Source organism: Nelumbo lutea, chromosome 4 (assembly GCF_056320005.1).
Source record: "Nelumbo lutea isolate HS-2025 chromosome 4, American lotus-T2T, whole genome shotgun sequence".
NCBI lineage: Eukaryota > Viridiplantae > Streptophyta > Magnoliopsida > Proteales > Nelumbonaceae > Nelumbo > Nelumbo lutea.
Genome location: NC_142687.1, coordinates 3,355,130 through 3,370,618, shown reverse-complemented (window position 1 = coordinate 3,370,618; position 15,489 = coordinate 3,355,130). Strand labels below are relative to the sequence as shown.

Sequence of the window (15,489 nt, the reverse complement as noted above, 5' to 3'; positions counted from 1 at the left end):
GAGTTTGGCCTGTATTGCTACAAGGTCATGCCCTTCGGGCTAAAGAATGCTGGCGCGACCTTTCAAAGACTTGTAAATAAACTTTTTCAGCCTTTAATTGGCATGAAAATCGAATGTTATGTAGACGACATGGTCGTCAAAACATAGTTTTCGCGAGAATTAATAAAAGACTTGGATTCTGTCTTCCAAATTCTGCGTCAGTATAACATGAGACTAAACCCAAACAAGTGTGTATTCGGTGTCACCTCGGGTAAGTTCCTAGGGTACATTGTCAACCAGCGCAGCATTGAGGCCAACCCGGACAAAATAAAGGCCATCCTTGATATGAGACCACCTCGGAAAGTAAAAGAAGTTCAAAGGCTAAACGGCCGCATAGCTGCCCTGAGCCGCTTCATGTCCAAGTCGGCAGACCGCTGCCTGCCTTTCTTCAAGGCAATCAAAGGCAAAGGGTTCGAATGGACCCGAGATTGCCAGCTCGCGTTCGACGAGCTAAAGACTTACCTCGCCACCGTACCGACCTTAGCCAGACCCGAGGAGGGTGAGGTCCTAGAACTGTACCTCTCGGTGAGCGACAAGGTGGTCAGTTCGGTATTAGTAAAACAAGTAGATCGGGTCTAGTGGCCCGTCTATTATGTTAGAAAAATTCTGCAGGGAGCAGAAACAAGGTACCCGCAGATTGAAAAAATTGCCTATGCACGGGTGATATCAGCTCAGAAACTCCGCCCGTACTTCCAAGCTCACACCGTCGTTGTCTTAACCGACAAACCCCTAAGACAAGTTTTGCTGAAGCCCGAGGTCTCCGGTAGGCTGACGAAATGGGCCATCGAACTCAACGAGTACGATCTCCAATACAAACCCCAGACTGCAATTAAAGCCCAAGCTTTGGCAGATTTTATCGCCGAGTGCACTTTCAGCCACGAAGCCCTACAGGTCGAGCCCAAGGTCCCCAGTTCGGGTGAACCCGGAGCTCCCGAGCTAATAGAGTCTGAACCCCGTGAAGTAGTAGCAAGTGTGGCATCTCTCCTAGTCAGGCGAAATGCGAACTGGGATGAGGAGCCCTGGATCCTTCACGCGGATGGTTCCTCGAAACAGCAAGGCAGCGGGGCTGGAATAGTCTTATGAGGCCCAGGCGGCACAAAATTAGAGTACACACTACGCTTTGAGTTTGTGGCATCCAACAATGAGGCAAAGTACGAAGCACTGATAGATGGGCTGGACCTAGCGCGAAAGGTGAAGGCAAAGCACCTGGTCATCTACAGCGATTCTCAGCTCGTGGTCAATCAAGTTACGGGCGAGTATGAAGCACGCGAGCTCTCCATGATCGCATATTTGGCGAAAGTAAAAGAGGCCCTGCTCAACTTCTAATCACACTTCATCATGCAAATCCCGAGGTCAGAGAACACTGAGGCCGACGCTCTGTCCCGGTTAGCCAGCACAAGTCGCAACAACATGAGAACCGTGTACATAGAGGACTTACCTCGTTCTAGTATTCTCAGGGGGGAAGAGGAGGTCGCTCCCGTTGTGGAAGTAGAGCCGAGTTGGATCGACCCACTCGCGAGCTTCTTGATAGACAGAACCCTCCCTGCAGAACGCAATGCGGCCAAGAGGGTGCAGCGCCAGGCAGCCAAATACGTCATAATAGACAACCGGTTATACCGACGGTCCTACACGCTCCCCTACTTGCGTTGCCTGTGACCTGCCGAAGCCGAGTTCGTACTCCGCGACACTCATGAAGGCCTGTGCGGCGGACACTTGGGGGGCAGAGCACTCGCCCAAAAAGCACTCCGACAAGGATACTACTGGCCAACGATGAAGGCAGAAGCTGTCGAGCTCGTCAGAAAATGCGACAAGTGTCAGAAGCACGCCAATCTCCACCATCAGCCTGCCTCCGACCTCAAATACCTTGCCAGCCCGTGGTCCTTTGCACAATGGGGCATCGACCTCCTGGGGCCATTCCCCCTAGCAACAGGCGGAAGAAAATTCCTAGTTGTTGTAGTAGACTACTTTACGAAGTGGATAGAAGCCAAACCTCTGGCAACTGTTACGGCCCGAAACATACAGAACTTCTTTTGGAAGAATATAGTATGTCATTCCGGGTTACCTCGGATACTAATTTCCGACAATGGCAAGCAGTTCGAGGATATCAAGTTCCAAGAGTGGTGCCAGAACATGGGGATTCGGCAAAACTTCACATCAGTCGCGCACCCGCAGTCAAATGGTCAGACGGAAGTAATGAACAGAGCCATCCTGCGCGGACTGAAAGCACGTCTAGATCGAGCTAAGGGATTGTGGGCCGAAGAGCTACCAAGTGTCTTGTGGGCTCACCGAACTACAGAAAAAACCGCCTCGGGAGAAACCCCCTTCAACCTCACCTACGGCACTGAAGCAGTGATCCGGCGGAAATCGAAGTACCAACATTGCGACTAGAAACATACAACGATCGGACAAACGGAGATGAGTTACGCACCAACCTTGACCTACTGGACGAGGTAAGGGACCTCGCGCACATACGGACAGCGGCTTACCAGCAGCAGGTAGCTCGCTACTACAATGCCAGAGTAAAGCAACGAAGCTTTCGAGTCGGTGACCTGGTCCTTCGTAAGATTATGGTGTCCGAACCCGGCATGGGCAAACTTGGACCAAACTGGGAAGGGCTCTATAAAGTAAAGGGAGCGCTCGGGGGGGCAAACGAACTCGAAACTTTGGAAGGCAAACATGTACCTCGAGCGTGGAACATCGTGAACCTAAGGCGATACTACCTATAACCCGCCAAGCTAGGTGGACGAAATCAGGTCCTATGGGACACGGTGCAAGCCAAGAACCTCGGCGTAAACAAGCAAAGAAAAGGGCATATTATCAGCTCGGAAAAAAAAAAAGATTATCTTTACATGCCCGGAGCTACTTCTTCGCCATCAGAAGGCACTTCAACAACACCCGAAGGCCCTGCCTCTCCTTCAGAGTCCGACTCACCATCAGCAGCATTGGCCATCTCCTGAGTTATGCGCGAGGTGGATATGGCACTAACATCGAGGTCGGGGTACGTGTTCCGGATCATCCACCGGCTCAGTTTGAACCCCCTTCTGTAAGAATCCACCATCAGATCATCAAAACGCGGAGAGGCAATGTAGTCTTCAATGGCCTTCTTCTTGGCGTCTTCAATGCCTTGGGAAAAAATCTGCGTTTTCTCCCTAATGTCCTCTTGAAAATACCCAACTTGATGCTGCAAATCCAACTTCAAGTCTGCCATGTGCTTGACAACAACCCCCATGGCCTCGGCATCACGCTGAGACCTCGCCTGCCTGGTCATTGCGACGCGAGCAGCCTCTTCGGCAGCATAAGCGGCCGCCTCAGCAGATCGGGTATTCGCCTCTACAGCACGAAAAGCCTCTTCAGCAGCATGAGCGGAAGCCTCCGCAGCTCGCGCCTGTCGCGAGCTCCTCTCCACTTGGGCTGCTAAGGCATGAATTGAAGAATTCACCTACCAAAAGAAACAAGTGAGCAATGACAGCAAAAGCGACAGAAAATGAAAAAGGCAAACGAAATCTGACTTACCACCATAGCATGTGTTACGGCACGGCAGGCGACCTGGTTCAAAGGAAGATCGGTCCACGCCACGATCTCCTCAGGGAAAGTAGCCTCCCTACTCTTCTGAAGAGCGTAGTTCAGCGTCAACACGCTCCTGAACTCCCCTTGAGCTCCCGAACCCGAGGGCCCAGCCCGCGTATAAGCGGACCCAGAGTGAGCAGGAGCACTTGAGTATGCAGGAGCGCCCGTATAGGTGGTCTCAGCGTAAGGCGCCCCAACAGCTTCATGAATCGGAGTCACCTCGGGCTCCCTGGGCAGATCCTCCGGCGTGTTGTCTGGAACTTGACGCTCCTCTTCCGGGGGCAGCTTGGTACGAGTTCGCTTGGCGACCCGCTTCCTCCTCTTCATACCTTGGAACAGACGCCCCCCATGAGTTCTCTCCGCGTCCATCACACCTGCAGAAACGAGTTCGACATCAGAAAAAATAAAGGAACAAAGCAACAAGAAACCGTAGTACTAGAAACCTACCCGAACTCAGGCCGGCCGCAATAAGCTTGGCCTCCGTTAAGTAGTGATGGCACTTTAAACCTTGCCGTGCCCATTGCCGGAGGCCCTTCACCGTCTCTTTGTCGAGAGTAACACCTGAATCAGGAGCGACCTCACCCCACCCGGTCTGAAAGGGCCATCCTTGTGCACTTCGCACACCGAAGTAGTCCCGCTTCCACGCTGGGACCTTATTAGGAAGATCGTGCAGAAGCTTAAAGATGGAGGAGAATATCTCTAAATCTAAAGGGAAATTCTGCTCGCAAAAAAGGGAGACTGTCCCCACCAGGTTCCGAATAGAGTTCGGATGAAGTTGGCCAATGGTGACACCGAAATGGTTTATGACTTCGACGAGAAGGGGGTGGAAAGGAAGTCGCAACCCCGCAGCGAGCTGCTCTCGAAAAATCACGATCTCATCAGGACCGTGTTCCCAAGGAAAACTACCCGACGGAATAAAATATGTATACCCCCCAGGTAGACTGTAAGACATAAGTATAGATTGAAGCCCCTCGGGCGTCATGGTCGAGGGACCAAACCTGTCTAGCATCCGACCTCGGCGAGAGGTAGACGCCAAACTGCCCGAAGCGGCTTGGCCTACTGGTTCATAGTCCTCGAATTCCACCTCATGATCACTGAGGCAGTCGGGGGATACGGCTTGGTTTGTAGAACCTACGTCAGTCCTACTTGAAGAGGCGTCTGAGCTATCAAAGCTAGACATTGAGGAAAAGAGGTGGATTCAGGAAAGTACTCACCGGAAGAAAGTTTTGAAGGCTCTGGAGACGGGAACAAGCCAAAGAAACCTTGGAGGCTATGTAACCAGCCTAGGTGCGAGCTGAAAAAACTTGGACGCGAGCTGAAAAGTTGGATGCGAACTCAATAGGCAAATCGTAGAAGTGACAAATCGACTGGGGTCCCCCACTATTTATAGCTACAGTAACCAAGAACCGATCCTACAGATCAAAGACGATCTGATGGCCCACATTCGCGCTGACCGCACGTCCCCTGAGGTCGAGACGTGATTGGCGCACGTCCTTCCAAAAAAAGTGAAACGTCGGCGCACGTCTTTTTGAAACCGACGTCGCGCTGATGCACGTCTTTCTGAAACTGACCGCGCCGCACGTCTCCCTGACAAATGCCAGCGCACATCCAGCAGTGGCACGCTTTTTTCAAGTTTGAATGACCCGTTGTCACGTCCCAGCGGCGCGAATTTTTGAAATTTAAAACGCGTGCGGTCAACCATCAACATTTATTAGGCACGTTTCCCGCCTTCTCGGAAACCGAAGAACCCTCGCAAAAGCAACTCATGCATTCAAGGTTCAAAGGACAGGACAAATCCACATACTACCTCGCAAAACTCCCCGCGCCAGGGCAAGACCCTTGCACGAGGAGTGAGGGGCAATTGATGAAGGAAGATTTGGCCCGACCTCACAGTTATGCGACACATGGCAAAAACAACAGCTCGACACAAAAGCCAGCCTAAGGCGCGAACACCAAGGGAAGACACCAGCGGACCGAACTCCCTACTGGGGGCCCGAACTCACCATTGGCCCCAAACCAGAAAGTAATCCTAATTGGCCTACCTTGTAACAGTTCAGGATACACTTCACCGAACTGGCCAACCTTGTAACAGTTCGGGATACACTTCGCCGAGCTGGCCAACCTTGCAACAGTTCGGGATTCACCTCGCCAAACTAGCCAACCTTGTAACAGTTCGGGGTACACCTCGCCGAACTGGCCAACCTTGTAACAGTTCGGGGTACATCTCGCCGAACTAGCCAACCTTGTAACAGTTTGGGATACACCTCACCGAATTGGCCAACCTTGTAACAGTTCGGGGTACATCTCGCCGAACTAGCCAACCTTGTAACAGTTTGGGGTACACCTCGCCGAACTGGCCTGCCCTATACATACCTCCGAGCTCAAGACTTCACCTCGCTCACCACTCTGCGTCACCTTCCAAGCACCAAAACCAAACAAATCGTACCATGCCTGACACTGAGGAAATCCATACCCGAGGGCGCCGCACCGGACTGACTTGGGATCTGACGCTTGATGGCCGCACTCTAAACGGCCACCTGCCACCGCCATCTCCAGTTAGAGAGACGGTTAGGCAGTGACGGTTCTGTCCCAGCAGAAAGGATGGCGGCCGAATTGACAGACGCAAGGGTAATCATACCCGACCTGACAAGGGCCTCGGAGCGAGTGCGCGAAGTGATTATAAGAACCCCCTGCCCCCAACAAACAAGATAGGTGAACTTTGCACTATCTGGTCTATAATTTGCCTTTGAGAGATTACTGACTTGAGCTTCGGAGTTATCACACCGGGTTCCCCCCCGGAGCTCTCTCATCTTCCCCGTTTCAGGTCCCCCGACGCTTCAGCTCAAAGACGAGTTCGTTGACAGGTAAGACCGGCCGGATTGAGCTCCATCAACCTTGACCATTTATAAACACCCTTGCTTACTAGTTATTACTAGTTTTCCACTTTTCTTTTCTCACACGCGGCAGAATGATAAAGTTAATAAAGAAAATGCCCTTGGTAAAATGTGGGCAACCAATTCGCCATTGATAACTCGCAACAAACAACAGGCAATGAAGCTCCTTGGGTGGGTCCAGGTTACATCGTTATCCTATGCTCTCAGTCTCTCACCAGTTATCAGTACTGCAGAGAGAGATTCATCCAGATCACCATCAGAAACCCAACCATGCATGTGTCATGTGTGGGATCTCCTCCGACCATATTCAAATTGGAAACATCTTCAACCGGCCTATCAGTCTAGGGAGGTGGTGGTTGCTTTAAGTAGTCTCTAACGCTACTACTACATTCGCCAGTGATTTAAACGGACATGCATGGTTTTGCTCTTTACTCTTTTCCAATCAAAGTGATCGACTAATGGAATTAATCAAGGTTTAAAATATCCATACTTTTGTGTAAGATACACTGATAATGATGTATCGAATAGTACTAATAATTTTTTTTTAATTCAAAAAGGTTGATTTAAGGTCTGTTTACCCTTTGAATCGATCAAAACCCTGAAACACCCCTTATAAGAATATATCAGAAAACCCCCTTGAAATTAATCCTAAGTTAGTATATCAACCCCGGATTGATTAAGATCAAGTCAACACGAGCACCAATGGAAACCCCATCTAAAGGTGCAGGGCCAGCCTCCACATTAGCAGAAAACCTGCAAAGTAAGCTTAATTTCATTAAATATACTGGCAGTCTACATGTCCCCTTCCAGCAGAGTTCGGATCTGCTCCTTACAGAGCGTGGTGCCTCACAGCACGTTTCAGCTGTGCATGATAACATCTGCCCATAAAACGGAGTCGTTCCATATAAATGACTAAATGTGATGTGAGGCTAGTGTGAGTTCACGCTCTGTGAGGAGTAAGATCCGAACTCCTTCCAACTGTACCACCCTACCACCCTACAGTTGAGCTCATGATAGATGATACTGGACCTGTCACATGGTTTTGAAAGGCCTAAATCTTGGATTTAACGTGGGGTATCATGAATGGCCCACTATGATGTTGTTCTCTTGTTTAATTAACTAAATTGTTGTTTACTAAAAAAAAAAACAATGTTAATTTTTCATTTCATATCCACTTGTGGCCCTGGCCCTCATTTTGCCAAAATGAGGCTTCCTATCATGTGGACACATCAAGGATTACTATAAATTTTCCTATTCTAACAAGTGCGGAGGAATATATATCCCGTTCAAACGGAAATAGTGTTTGGTTGGTTAATGCAGAATTCCAGGAAGGGCATGAGAGAGAAAAAAAAAAACAGTCTCGTCCCGATTCAAAGCCCGAATCCCACTTCAACTAGTGCAAGCGATGAAGAGAGGAAAGAGAAAAACGGAAAATTATAGCAAAGATTCCCTCCAGTTGGATGAATGATGATGATAATTGGTCATATTACCAACGGGACAAAGGCGACCGACTGAAAAGACTCTACAACCGAGTTTTCCGGGATTCTTTTTGGCCCAGTTTGTCCTTTCTCAACTCTATTACATATGGATCCTCATTTACCTTACCATGTATATATAATCATACCTCTATCTATGCTACTTATTTTATTTTCTGTAACCACATCTCACGTTACAAAGCGAAACTGAACAATTTATATATATACGAAGTCCTTGCACGGCTTCAAAATAACACATGTGTAGTTTAATTTGATTACTTGCTACTTGTTGCAGGGTTCAGAGTATCAGAGCCAAGCAGCGTGATCTCAACAGCAAAAACTAGTAATTCATTCATTCAAAAGCAAATTACGTAGCTGCTCCTGAACTGAACTGGAAGAGTTCAGAAAAAAAAAAAAAAAAAAAAAAAAAGATCTCATCCAATTCTTGTTCTCTACGCCCCCCACCCCACCCACCTTCATTTCTGAGCACTCATGAGCTTTTAAATGCAACATGAGATTCAGAGTCAGAAGCTGAATCCGGAGGAGACTTAAACAACATATGGATAAACAATCAAATGAATTCAGTTTTAAGTTTTAATTGAAGAGGACTACGTATCGTCGACCCATCTAATTACCTCTGTAAATATCACCCCAGCTTTTAACCCTTTCTCATGGACATGTCTTAAGTTTTAAATTAATCAAGTGGAAGCGACTTGTATGGACTAGATCACTAGACTCTCTTAATTAGGGCAGTACTGTCTGTTTACATCAACGACCAATTTAATTTGGGTTCATCAAATAATGAATTTTGTTCTGCGGACTGTATCATGTGGGAGTACTGAGTTTCCAATTTAATTTGTAATTGAAAAAGAACGTGGTTATTAGTTATTACTTACTACGAGATAGAATTAGCTGAACAGCTAAAGCGTTCAGTTCTGTTACCACTAACTCGCTAGGTAAGTAGGTAATGTACCAAAGTGTCTGCATGATAGTGAAAGGCGTCTTACATTTTATTTCGTCTCTTAAAGTCTTAATTAGAAGGAATAAGGAAAGAGGAGGGTCACGAAAGCTCATTAGTGCCTTTTTCTTTTTCAGTTTATTGCTTAGAGCGCAAATAATAGCAATTACTTATTTCATCATTGCTCAAATTTTAAAGGTCGTACAACTTTGAAGCACAACGTACCACAGATCGATCAAATCATTGGCATTGGCATGGTATGTAAGATTACAATTAGATCCCCCTTCACGGGTTAACCTGGGCCAGACCCAACTGAGCAAAATCTCCACCAAGGCCCAAGCATAACCAACCCCCACAATCTGGTCCATAAATAAAGAAGCCCAAGACAAGACAGGGGCAGAGACGGCTTCCATAACCAGCCACAGTTTTAAGCCAAAACAAGAAAATATAAGGGTGAGTATGGACACTAACGTTCTTTCGGATTGCTAGGGTTGAGTATGATGAACAATCTACCGAAACAAGTACAAATGGTTTTTGGTGTAAATCGTTAGATCCGCCAATCAATTCAAATGCCTTCATCCCATCTCAAGATTCCGCCACCACCACCAGACACACACACAGAGAGAGAGAGAGAGAGAGCCAGTGCCCGAACCCAAACATCAGCGGAAGATCAAGCAAGTTAACACACAACGGAACGAAGACGAACCAATATGTTACAAAAGAATAGACAAGATTAATTGGTGAGAAAATTGCCCTTCGTGCCCATTTGAGAGGATTTCAGATTCTAGCTTTGCAAGGTAAGCCCTACATGGACAGCCCAAATGCATTGTTGTTCAGCCAAAAATTGGCTTTCCGGAGAAGCTTCTTTTAATAACTTCTTCCAAGCTGCTCAGTGAAAACAGCTCAACCAAAACTTAGCCCTCCCAGATGGGCCCCTACGTCTACAGATGGGCCCCTGGTCTACCACCAAGAGAAGCCCAGCGGTATTGAGTTCGATCAAGCTCCAAGAAAGCTGATTTCTGAATGAGGCTGAGCTGACGAAGTTGCCAGAAGTAAAGAAAGTTAGCTGAACTTGCTATTTAATCAAAACCATGTATACAAAGGCCAATTATTTGTAAACTATTTTCAAAATGGATCACAGATTATAACAATTGCTCATGTCTTTCCAGAACAGGTATCAAGAAAGTCGTTCAATTGTATCCTATATTAGCCGATGAACCATTTAGCTGAGACCTGAGAATGAGATGGATCATCGGCTAATAGGATACAATTGAACGACTTTCTTGATACCTGTTCTGGAAAGAGTTATATTCAAGGAGGTTTTCTAATTACAGCTTCTACGCTTCGTATAGCGCTTCTCTTCAAATAGACTCTTCGCCTAGGCTCGTTCATTACAGGTTACATCAACAAGCTGATGTTATCATGTTATCATCTTGTCCCACCTAGACTGTCATAGTTCTCAGGAAATTGCGAAACGCCGTCAACTTTTGAATCTGCTCTAATGAATGTTTTAGTGAAGTATTATAGAAAGAGGCAAGTTCATTCCCTGCAATTTTCTTCCCATCACATATTTTGGAATCTTATCTCATCCCTATGGCTATTTGATTTATTTGTTATTTTCAACATATGTATTGATTTGTTATAACATATGTTTTATATACCTCGAAAACCTCTCTCTCTCTCTCTCTCTCTCTCTCCGATGTGTGACTGTGTCCCGTTACATGTTTCAGACATGGGTATTTCACACGTAACAGGACCACTGCCACAAACTTAATGAAGATGCAAGAAAAAATGCAACAGAGCCAAAACACAGACGCACACACAGGATCTGCGCTTGCTCAAGGCAATAGCCAACAGGCTTCACAGTGATGTCTTGGGGTCAAGCTCCCTACCAAGATTGATTCCTCCGCTATAACCACTTTGGTGTAAAAAACAAAGCAGATCTCTTGAAACTAAGATATGTAACCATGTTAGCCTTAAGAGCAAGGTCAAGCTGCTGTTAGCCTATATGTTCGAGAACAAACCAAATGGAAAAGATCGGGGTATAGCCCAAACTAAGTGTAAGTAAACCTAGAAAAGTTCGGGGATTTAAAATAGTGCAAGTAAATCTGATTTAGCGATCTGTGTCCCTTTCATCTCAAAAGTTGGATTTTGTTCCTGCCATCCATTGATATCTTTCTGTAATATTTTCTTCAAGTTTTTGTAATCATCAAAACTGAATTCTTTTTTTTTTTTTTCTCATGCTTTATTCTGAAACTGCCTTATTAGAGAACCAAATCAACCAATCACAGAAAGGATAAAACATAGCCAGGAACAAAACTGGATAATGGCCCTTTCAGGTTTATCCCGCATTAGTACTCGTTAAGATCACGTCTCAGGAAATAACATGCCATGTTTATTCAAATGCACCTTTTTAATTTCTTGGCATGGAGCTAAGAGATTAAAAGTGCAATTCAATTACAAAGCCACTACAATCCAAAAACAGCTTTATATATGAAGAGAAACTATGACAATTGAGAGTTGTTAACTACACCGAAGTGGGCTAAGTGAACGAGATGCAAAAATATTCAAGAACAAGGAACAAAAAATGAACATATCACGGTTGTTCACATCATGATAAAAGTTGCTCTATAGGCAATGACAGGGAGAATTCAATGGCATAGCTAATGCATGGTACCACTAAAAAGCAGAAGGTTGCAGTTGATTGGATGGCTGAAGGGGCAGGTAGATCAACTTTAATGGCTAGGAATTTTTTGCTTAGTTTTTCAGGCCATGCAGGTGATGGTATCTCTCAAAGAACTGTTCGCTCTCCTCCCACAAGGGTAAAACTAAGATTCTTGTCAGGCTGGGATAACCAAATGATAAAGCTATAGCCTTAAACCTTAAAGTTTTTTGTTAGAAAAGCAATAACCCTGTCAATTAGTGTCAACTGCTCATTCAGGTAGACTCTATAAGAGTGGAAAATAGCATGGCTGACTCTCTACCTAGGCAAGGACCAAGGAGCTTAAAAGGAAAGTCTGATTTAGGGATTTGTAAGCCAGTGAAAATATTTAGTATTACATTGTAGTCGATCAAGTGCTGTCCTGAAACAGAGTCCTGGCACACCTGAAGTTTATCAAATTTCAATATTAAACTGACTTACTGATGCTTATAAAAAGGATTTTTGCAGCTATTGCTAAAGAACAAATTGAATGAAACCATGCTCACAAGGTTTAACGCTGAAAATAGATATAAAAAAAAGCACCTAGGTATTTTTCCCAGTAATATATCTTCACAAGCAACTTATGAGAAAAGGCCTAGCCATTTGCAAGCACCTTTGAAACTTACACAAAGAACTTGTTTGGAACAATAGGGGCACAAGCAAAGAACCAATGAACTTTACAGCTTTTGAGGTGAATAAAATGATTATACGCCATATGTCCTATACGGTTATACAATGGAAATGCACCCTTCCTCTTATTGGGACCTTAAGAATTCAGATTAGAATGCTCTGTACGGCAGCATTTAAGACAGATGCAAAGAAACAGGGCAATTAGTCATGTTATCTAGAAAAAAAAAGTGGACTAAAAAGTATATGACTCTTGCAATTCTAGAGTGTCTTCCTTCCTCTAACTGGAGCATTTGACATCATCAGGGAAACTCTTAAGGAATGTGCAGGCCCAAGGAAATTATGCACTGCCTACAATGATCATTACTGAACACTGTTTCTCAAAAAAAAAAATTACTGAAAACTGATCCAGTTATGTGGGGTCTTGGGAGGAGTGGACTAAGAATGCAATGGATAATTCATTAAACCTAATCAGTCATGTTATCTGGAAAAGAAAAGAAGTGAATTAAGCAAATCACTCTTGCAATTCTATAACAGCTTTCTTCCTCTAACTGGAGCATTTGATATCATCAGAGAAACTCGTAAGGAATGTGCAAGCCCAAGGAAATTATGCACTGCCTGCAGTGGTCATTACTGAACACTGATCCCAGTTATGTGGGGTCTTGGGAGGAGTGGACTAATTGGGCCCAACCTTCAACAAGTTAGCATGGAAAGGCCTTTCTAGACTCTAACTGCATTTATCAGCACAAAATTTTGTGCACAGCCCAGGCATCTAAAATGAATAATAAAGGAGTAACCATTCCTTGGAAAATTTTGGTATCTGGTTTTAATGGCATATAAAGTTCAGTTTGTGGGATTTGTTTACTGGCACTAGCTCCTGAAATTATTAAGCTTCATCCTGTAAGAACTATCAAGATGAACTTCAATTGTTCCAAACATGAAAATTTGGAATACTGATAAAAAAAAAATGACAATTTGGAACGTGTGATACATGCCCACATCCTCAAGATTCTTGCTTTTTTCATTTACCATTTTATAGCATACAGACTGCAGAGTACAGAGATGCACTTGATTATGATTAGGAAAAAATTACAAGAATGGACTTTGTGAAAACTCCCTAATTTATTGTGCAGGCCCAGCTTGTGGTACAGAAGATTTAATGTGGTTCAGCAATTTGTTTCCATGTTCACAGCTAAAATTTCAATATTCTCAATGCAACAATCTAGCACACAAGCTGTTTTATCATCAAATTAGGTTTTCTGTGCATCCCTAATATGTGGTATAACAAATACCAAAAAGACCCCTCTACCAACAAGGTACTGTCAAATTTTGCCTACCATTCGTTCCCGTTTTTCTTATAACAGATCCTTTGAAATGAAAGGCATCTATTCATCACCTCCTAAAATCATAAGACCTCAGAAAATATCCAATAACTGAACTGTGTTTCCACAGCTATTCAGCTACTGAGTGTAAGAAGCCTTTAACAATCAAAACTCGAAGAACCCCGCATGCTTCCTACCAATTGTAATTTAAATGGTCAAACTACCGATAACAGAAGGCAGTGGAGTGGGAATTGAAAGGCTAAATTAAATTCTCTGTGGTTTTTCCAATCTAAGTGCTAGTACTCTGACGCTCAGTGAGCATCTATATCCCCTTTCCTAAGAATCCCTATAAATATTATGAATTGTAAGTGAAAAAAATAAATAAATGTATGAAAATCAACTGTTCATAAATATATGTGACAGAGCCCAGTTGATAAGTTATTCTATTAAGAGGCAATGTTCTTCCGTTCATTAACAAAAATCTCTCCTTTTTTTTTTTGCAAATTTCCTGGTTAGAAGCCTATAGAGCGACGTCGTGAACAAAAAATAAAAATCTAGCTAAACAAGGCTCCCCTCTTGGGGGGGAGTAAGCCATATGAGAAAGAAAGCCACAATGAATCTCATGTTGGGAACGCATGACAGGTAAATAATGAAAACTATAAAGGGAAAAGAAGAACAATGACAGTGCGTGAGGCAAAAGATTAGGGCATTAAAAGGAAGGAAAATAATCCATAACAGAGAAGTTGTATTATATCATGTGTTCAATGATACTACATTGTTTGTAGGACAGGCTTAAGCTTCCCACATGAAGTCCAAGTTTTCTAAAGAAAATGTAGCTCCACAGCTACTAACCTTGCTCAAATTAAGCATCACTATCGTCGCTGTCGTCATCCTCGTCAAGATCATTGACAAGATAAGCTCCAGGTTCAGCAACTCGCCTCCGAGTTCTAGAAGGAAGGATATTATCTAGATCGACTTCAGCAAGAGGATCGTCAGAGAGATCGCTATCGTCGTTTGAGTGATCCCCACCATCACTGGAATCGTCGTCGTCGTCGTCGCTTCCATCTTCTGCCTCCAGCTTCCCTTTCCCCTTGTCTACCTTCATAATCCCTTTCCCTTTAGTATCGGCAACAGATTTTCGATTAGAATGCTCGTCTTCTTCTTCCTCTTCGCCGTCTTCGTCGTCTTCATCCTCTTCATCTTCGTCGCCCTCAATATTCTCCGCCTCTGCTTCGACGTTAGTCTCGATTTTGTCAGATTTCTCTTCCACAGCGGGAATATCGTTATCAGAAATATCTGGTCTTTTCTTTTTTCGGTCGTCGTCATCATCTATGCATTCGAGTTCAGGTTTTCGTTTGGCAGGCAACGGTGGCTCCTCTGTGGTTTCGTTATTGACCCCGGCCATGACTTTGCTTGAGAATTAATTCGAGAACAGAGAATAGGGTTTTCAGAAGCTTGGAGCATGCTAAGAGGAGAGAGGGTTGTATTGTCTCTCTCCGACTGTCCGCTAAGCTTTTACTTCGAAAGCTGTGAGGTTAGGGCTTTGTGTCAGGGTGTTTCTCCATCAGTTTTAGATTGGGCCCGGATCTTCTCTATAAACAGCACTACACACACCGACCTCACGGCATAATAACTTGTATGTTATTATTAATAAGAGATGTTCTCAATATACGGTAAAGTGTGGCTGTGAGGTCGGCGTCAGGAGCGAAGAGCAAATCCCAATTCTTTTAGATTACGATTTTACCCTTATAAGTCAGCGGATCATCTACCGCTAGATATTATGATTTTGGGTAAATTATAATCGTCCACCCCCGACTTTGGGACAGTAACACTTCACCCCCCTAAAACTTTCTTTTGCGACGAAAACATATCCTGAATTTTCAGATTCCAACACTTTGCCCCTGCC

The 15,489-nt window shown here is 44.7% G+C and overlaps 1 protein-coding gene across 1 annotated transcript; it reads right to left on the bottom strand.

The window, feature by feature from the left end:
* Positions 1–14,308: 14,308 nt before the first annotated feature.
* On the bottom strand, positions 14,309–15,189 carry LOC148853414 (nucleolin). The gene has a single exon (XM_088941574.1). The coding sequence runs from the start codon at positions 14,986–14,988 to the stop codon at positions 14,446–14,448; it is 543 nt and encodes a 180-aa protein (XP_088797700.1). The 5' UTR covers positions 14,989–15,189; the 3' UTR covers positions 14,309–14,445.
* Positions 15,190–15,489: the final 300 nt, after the last annotated feature.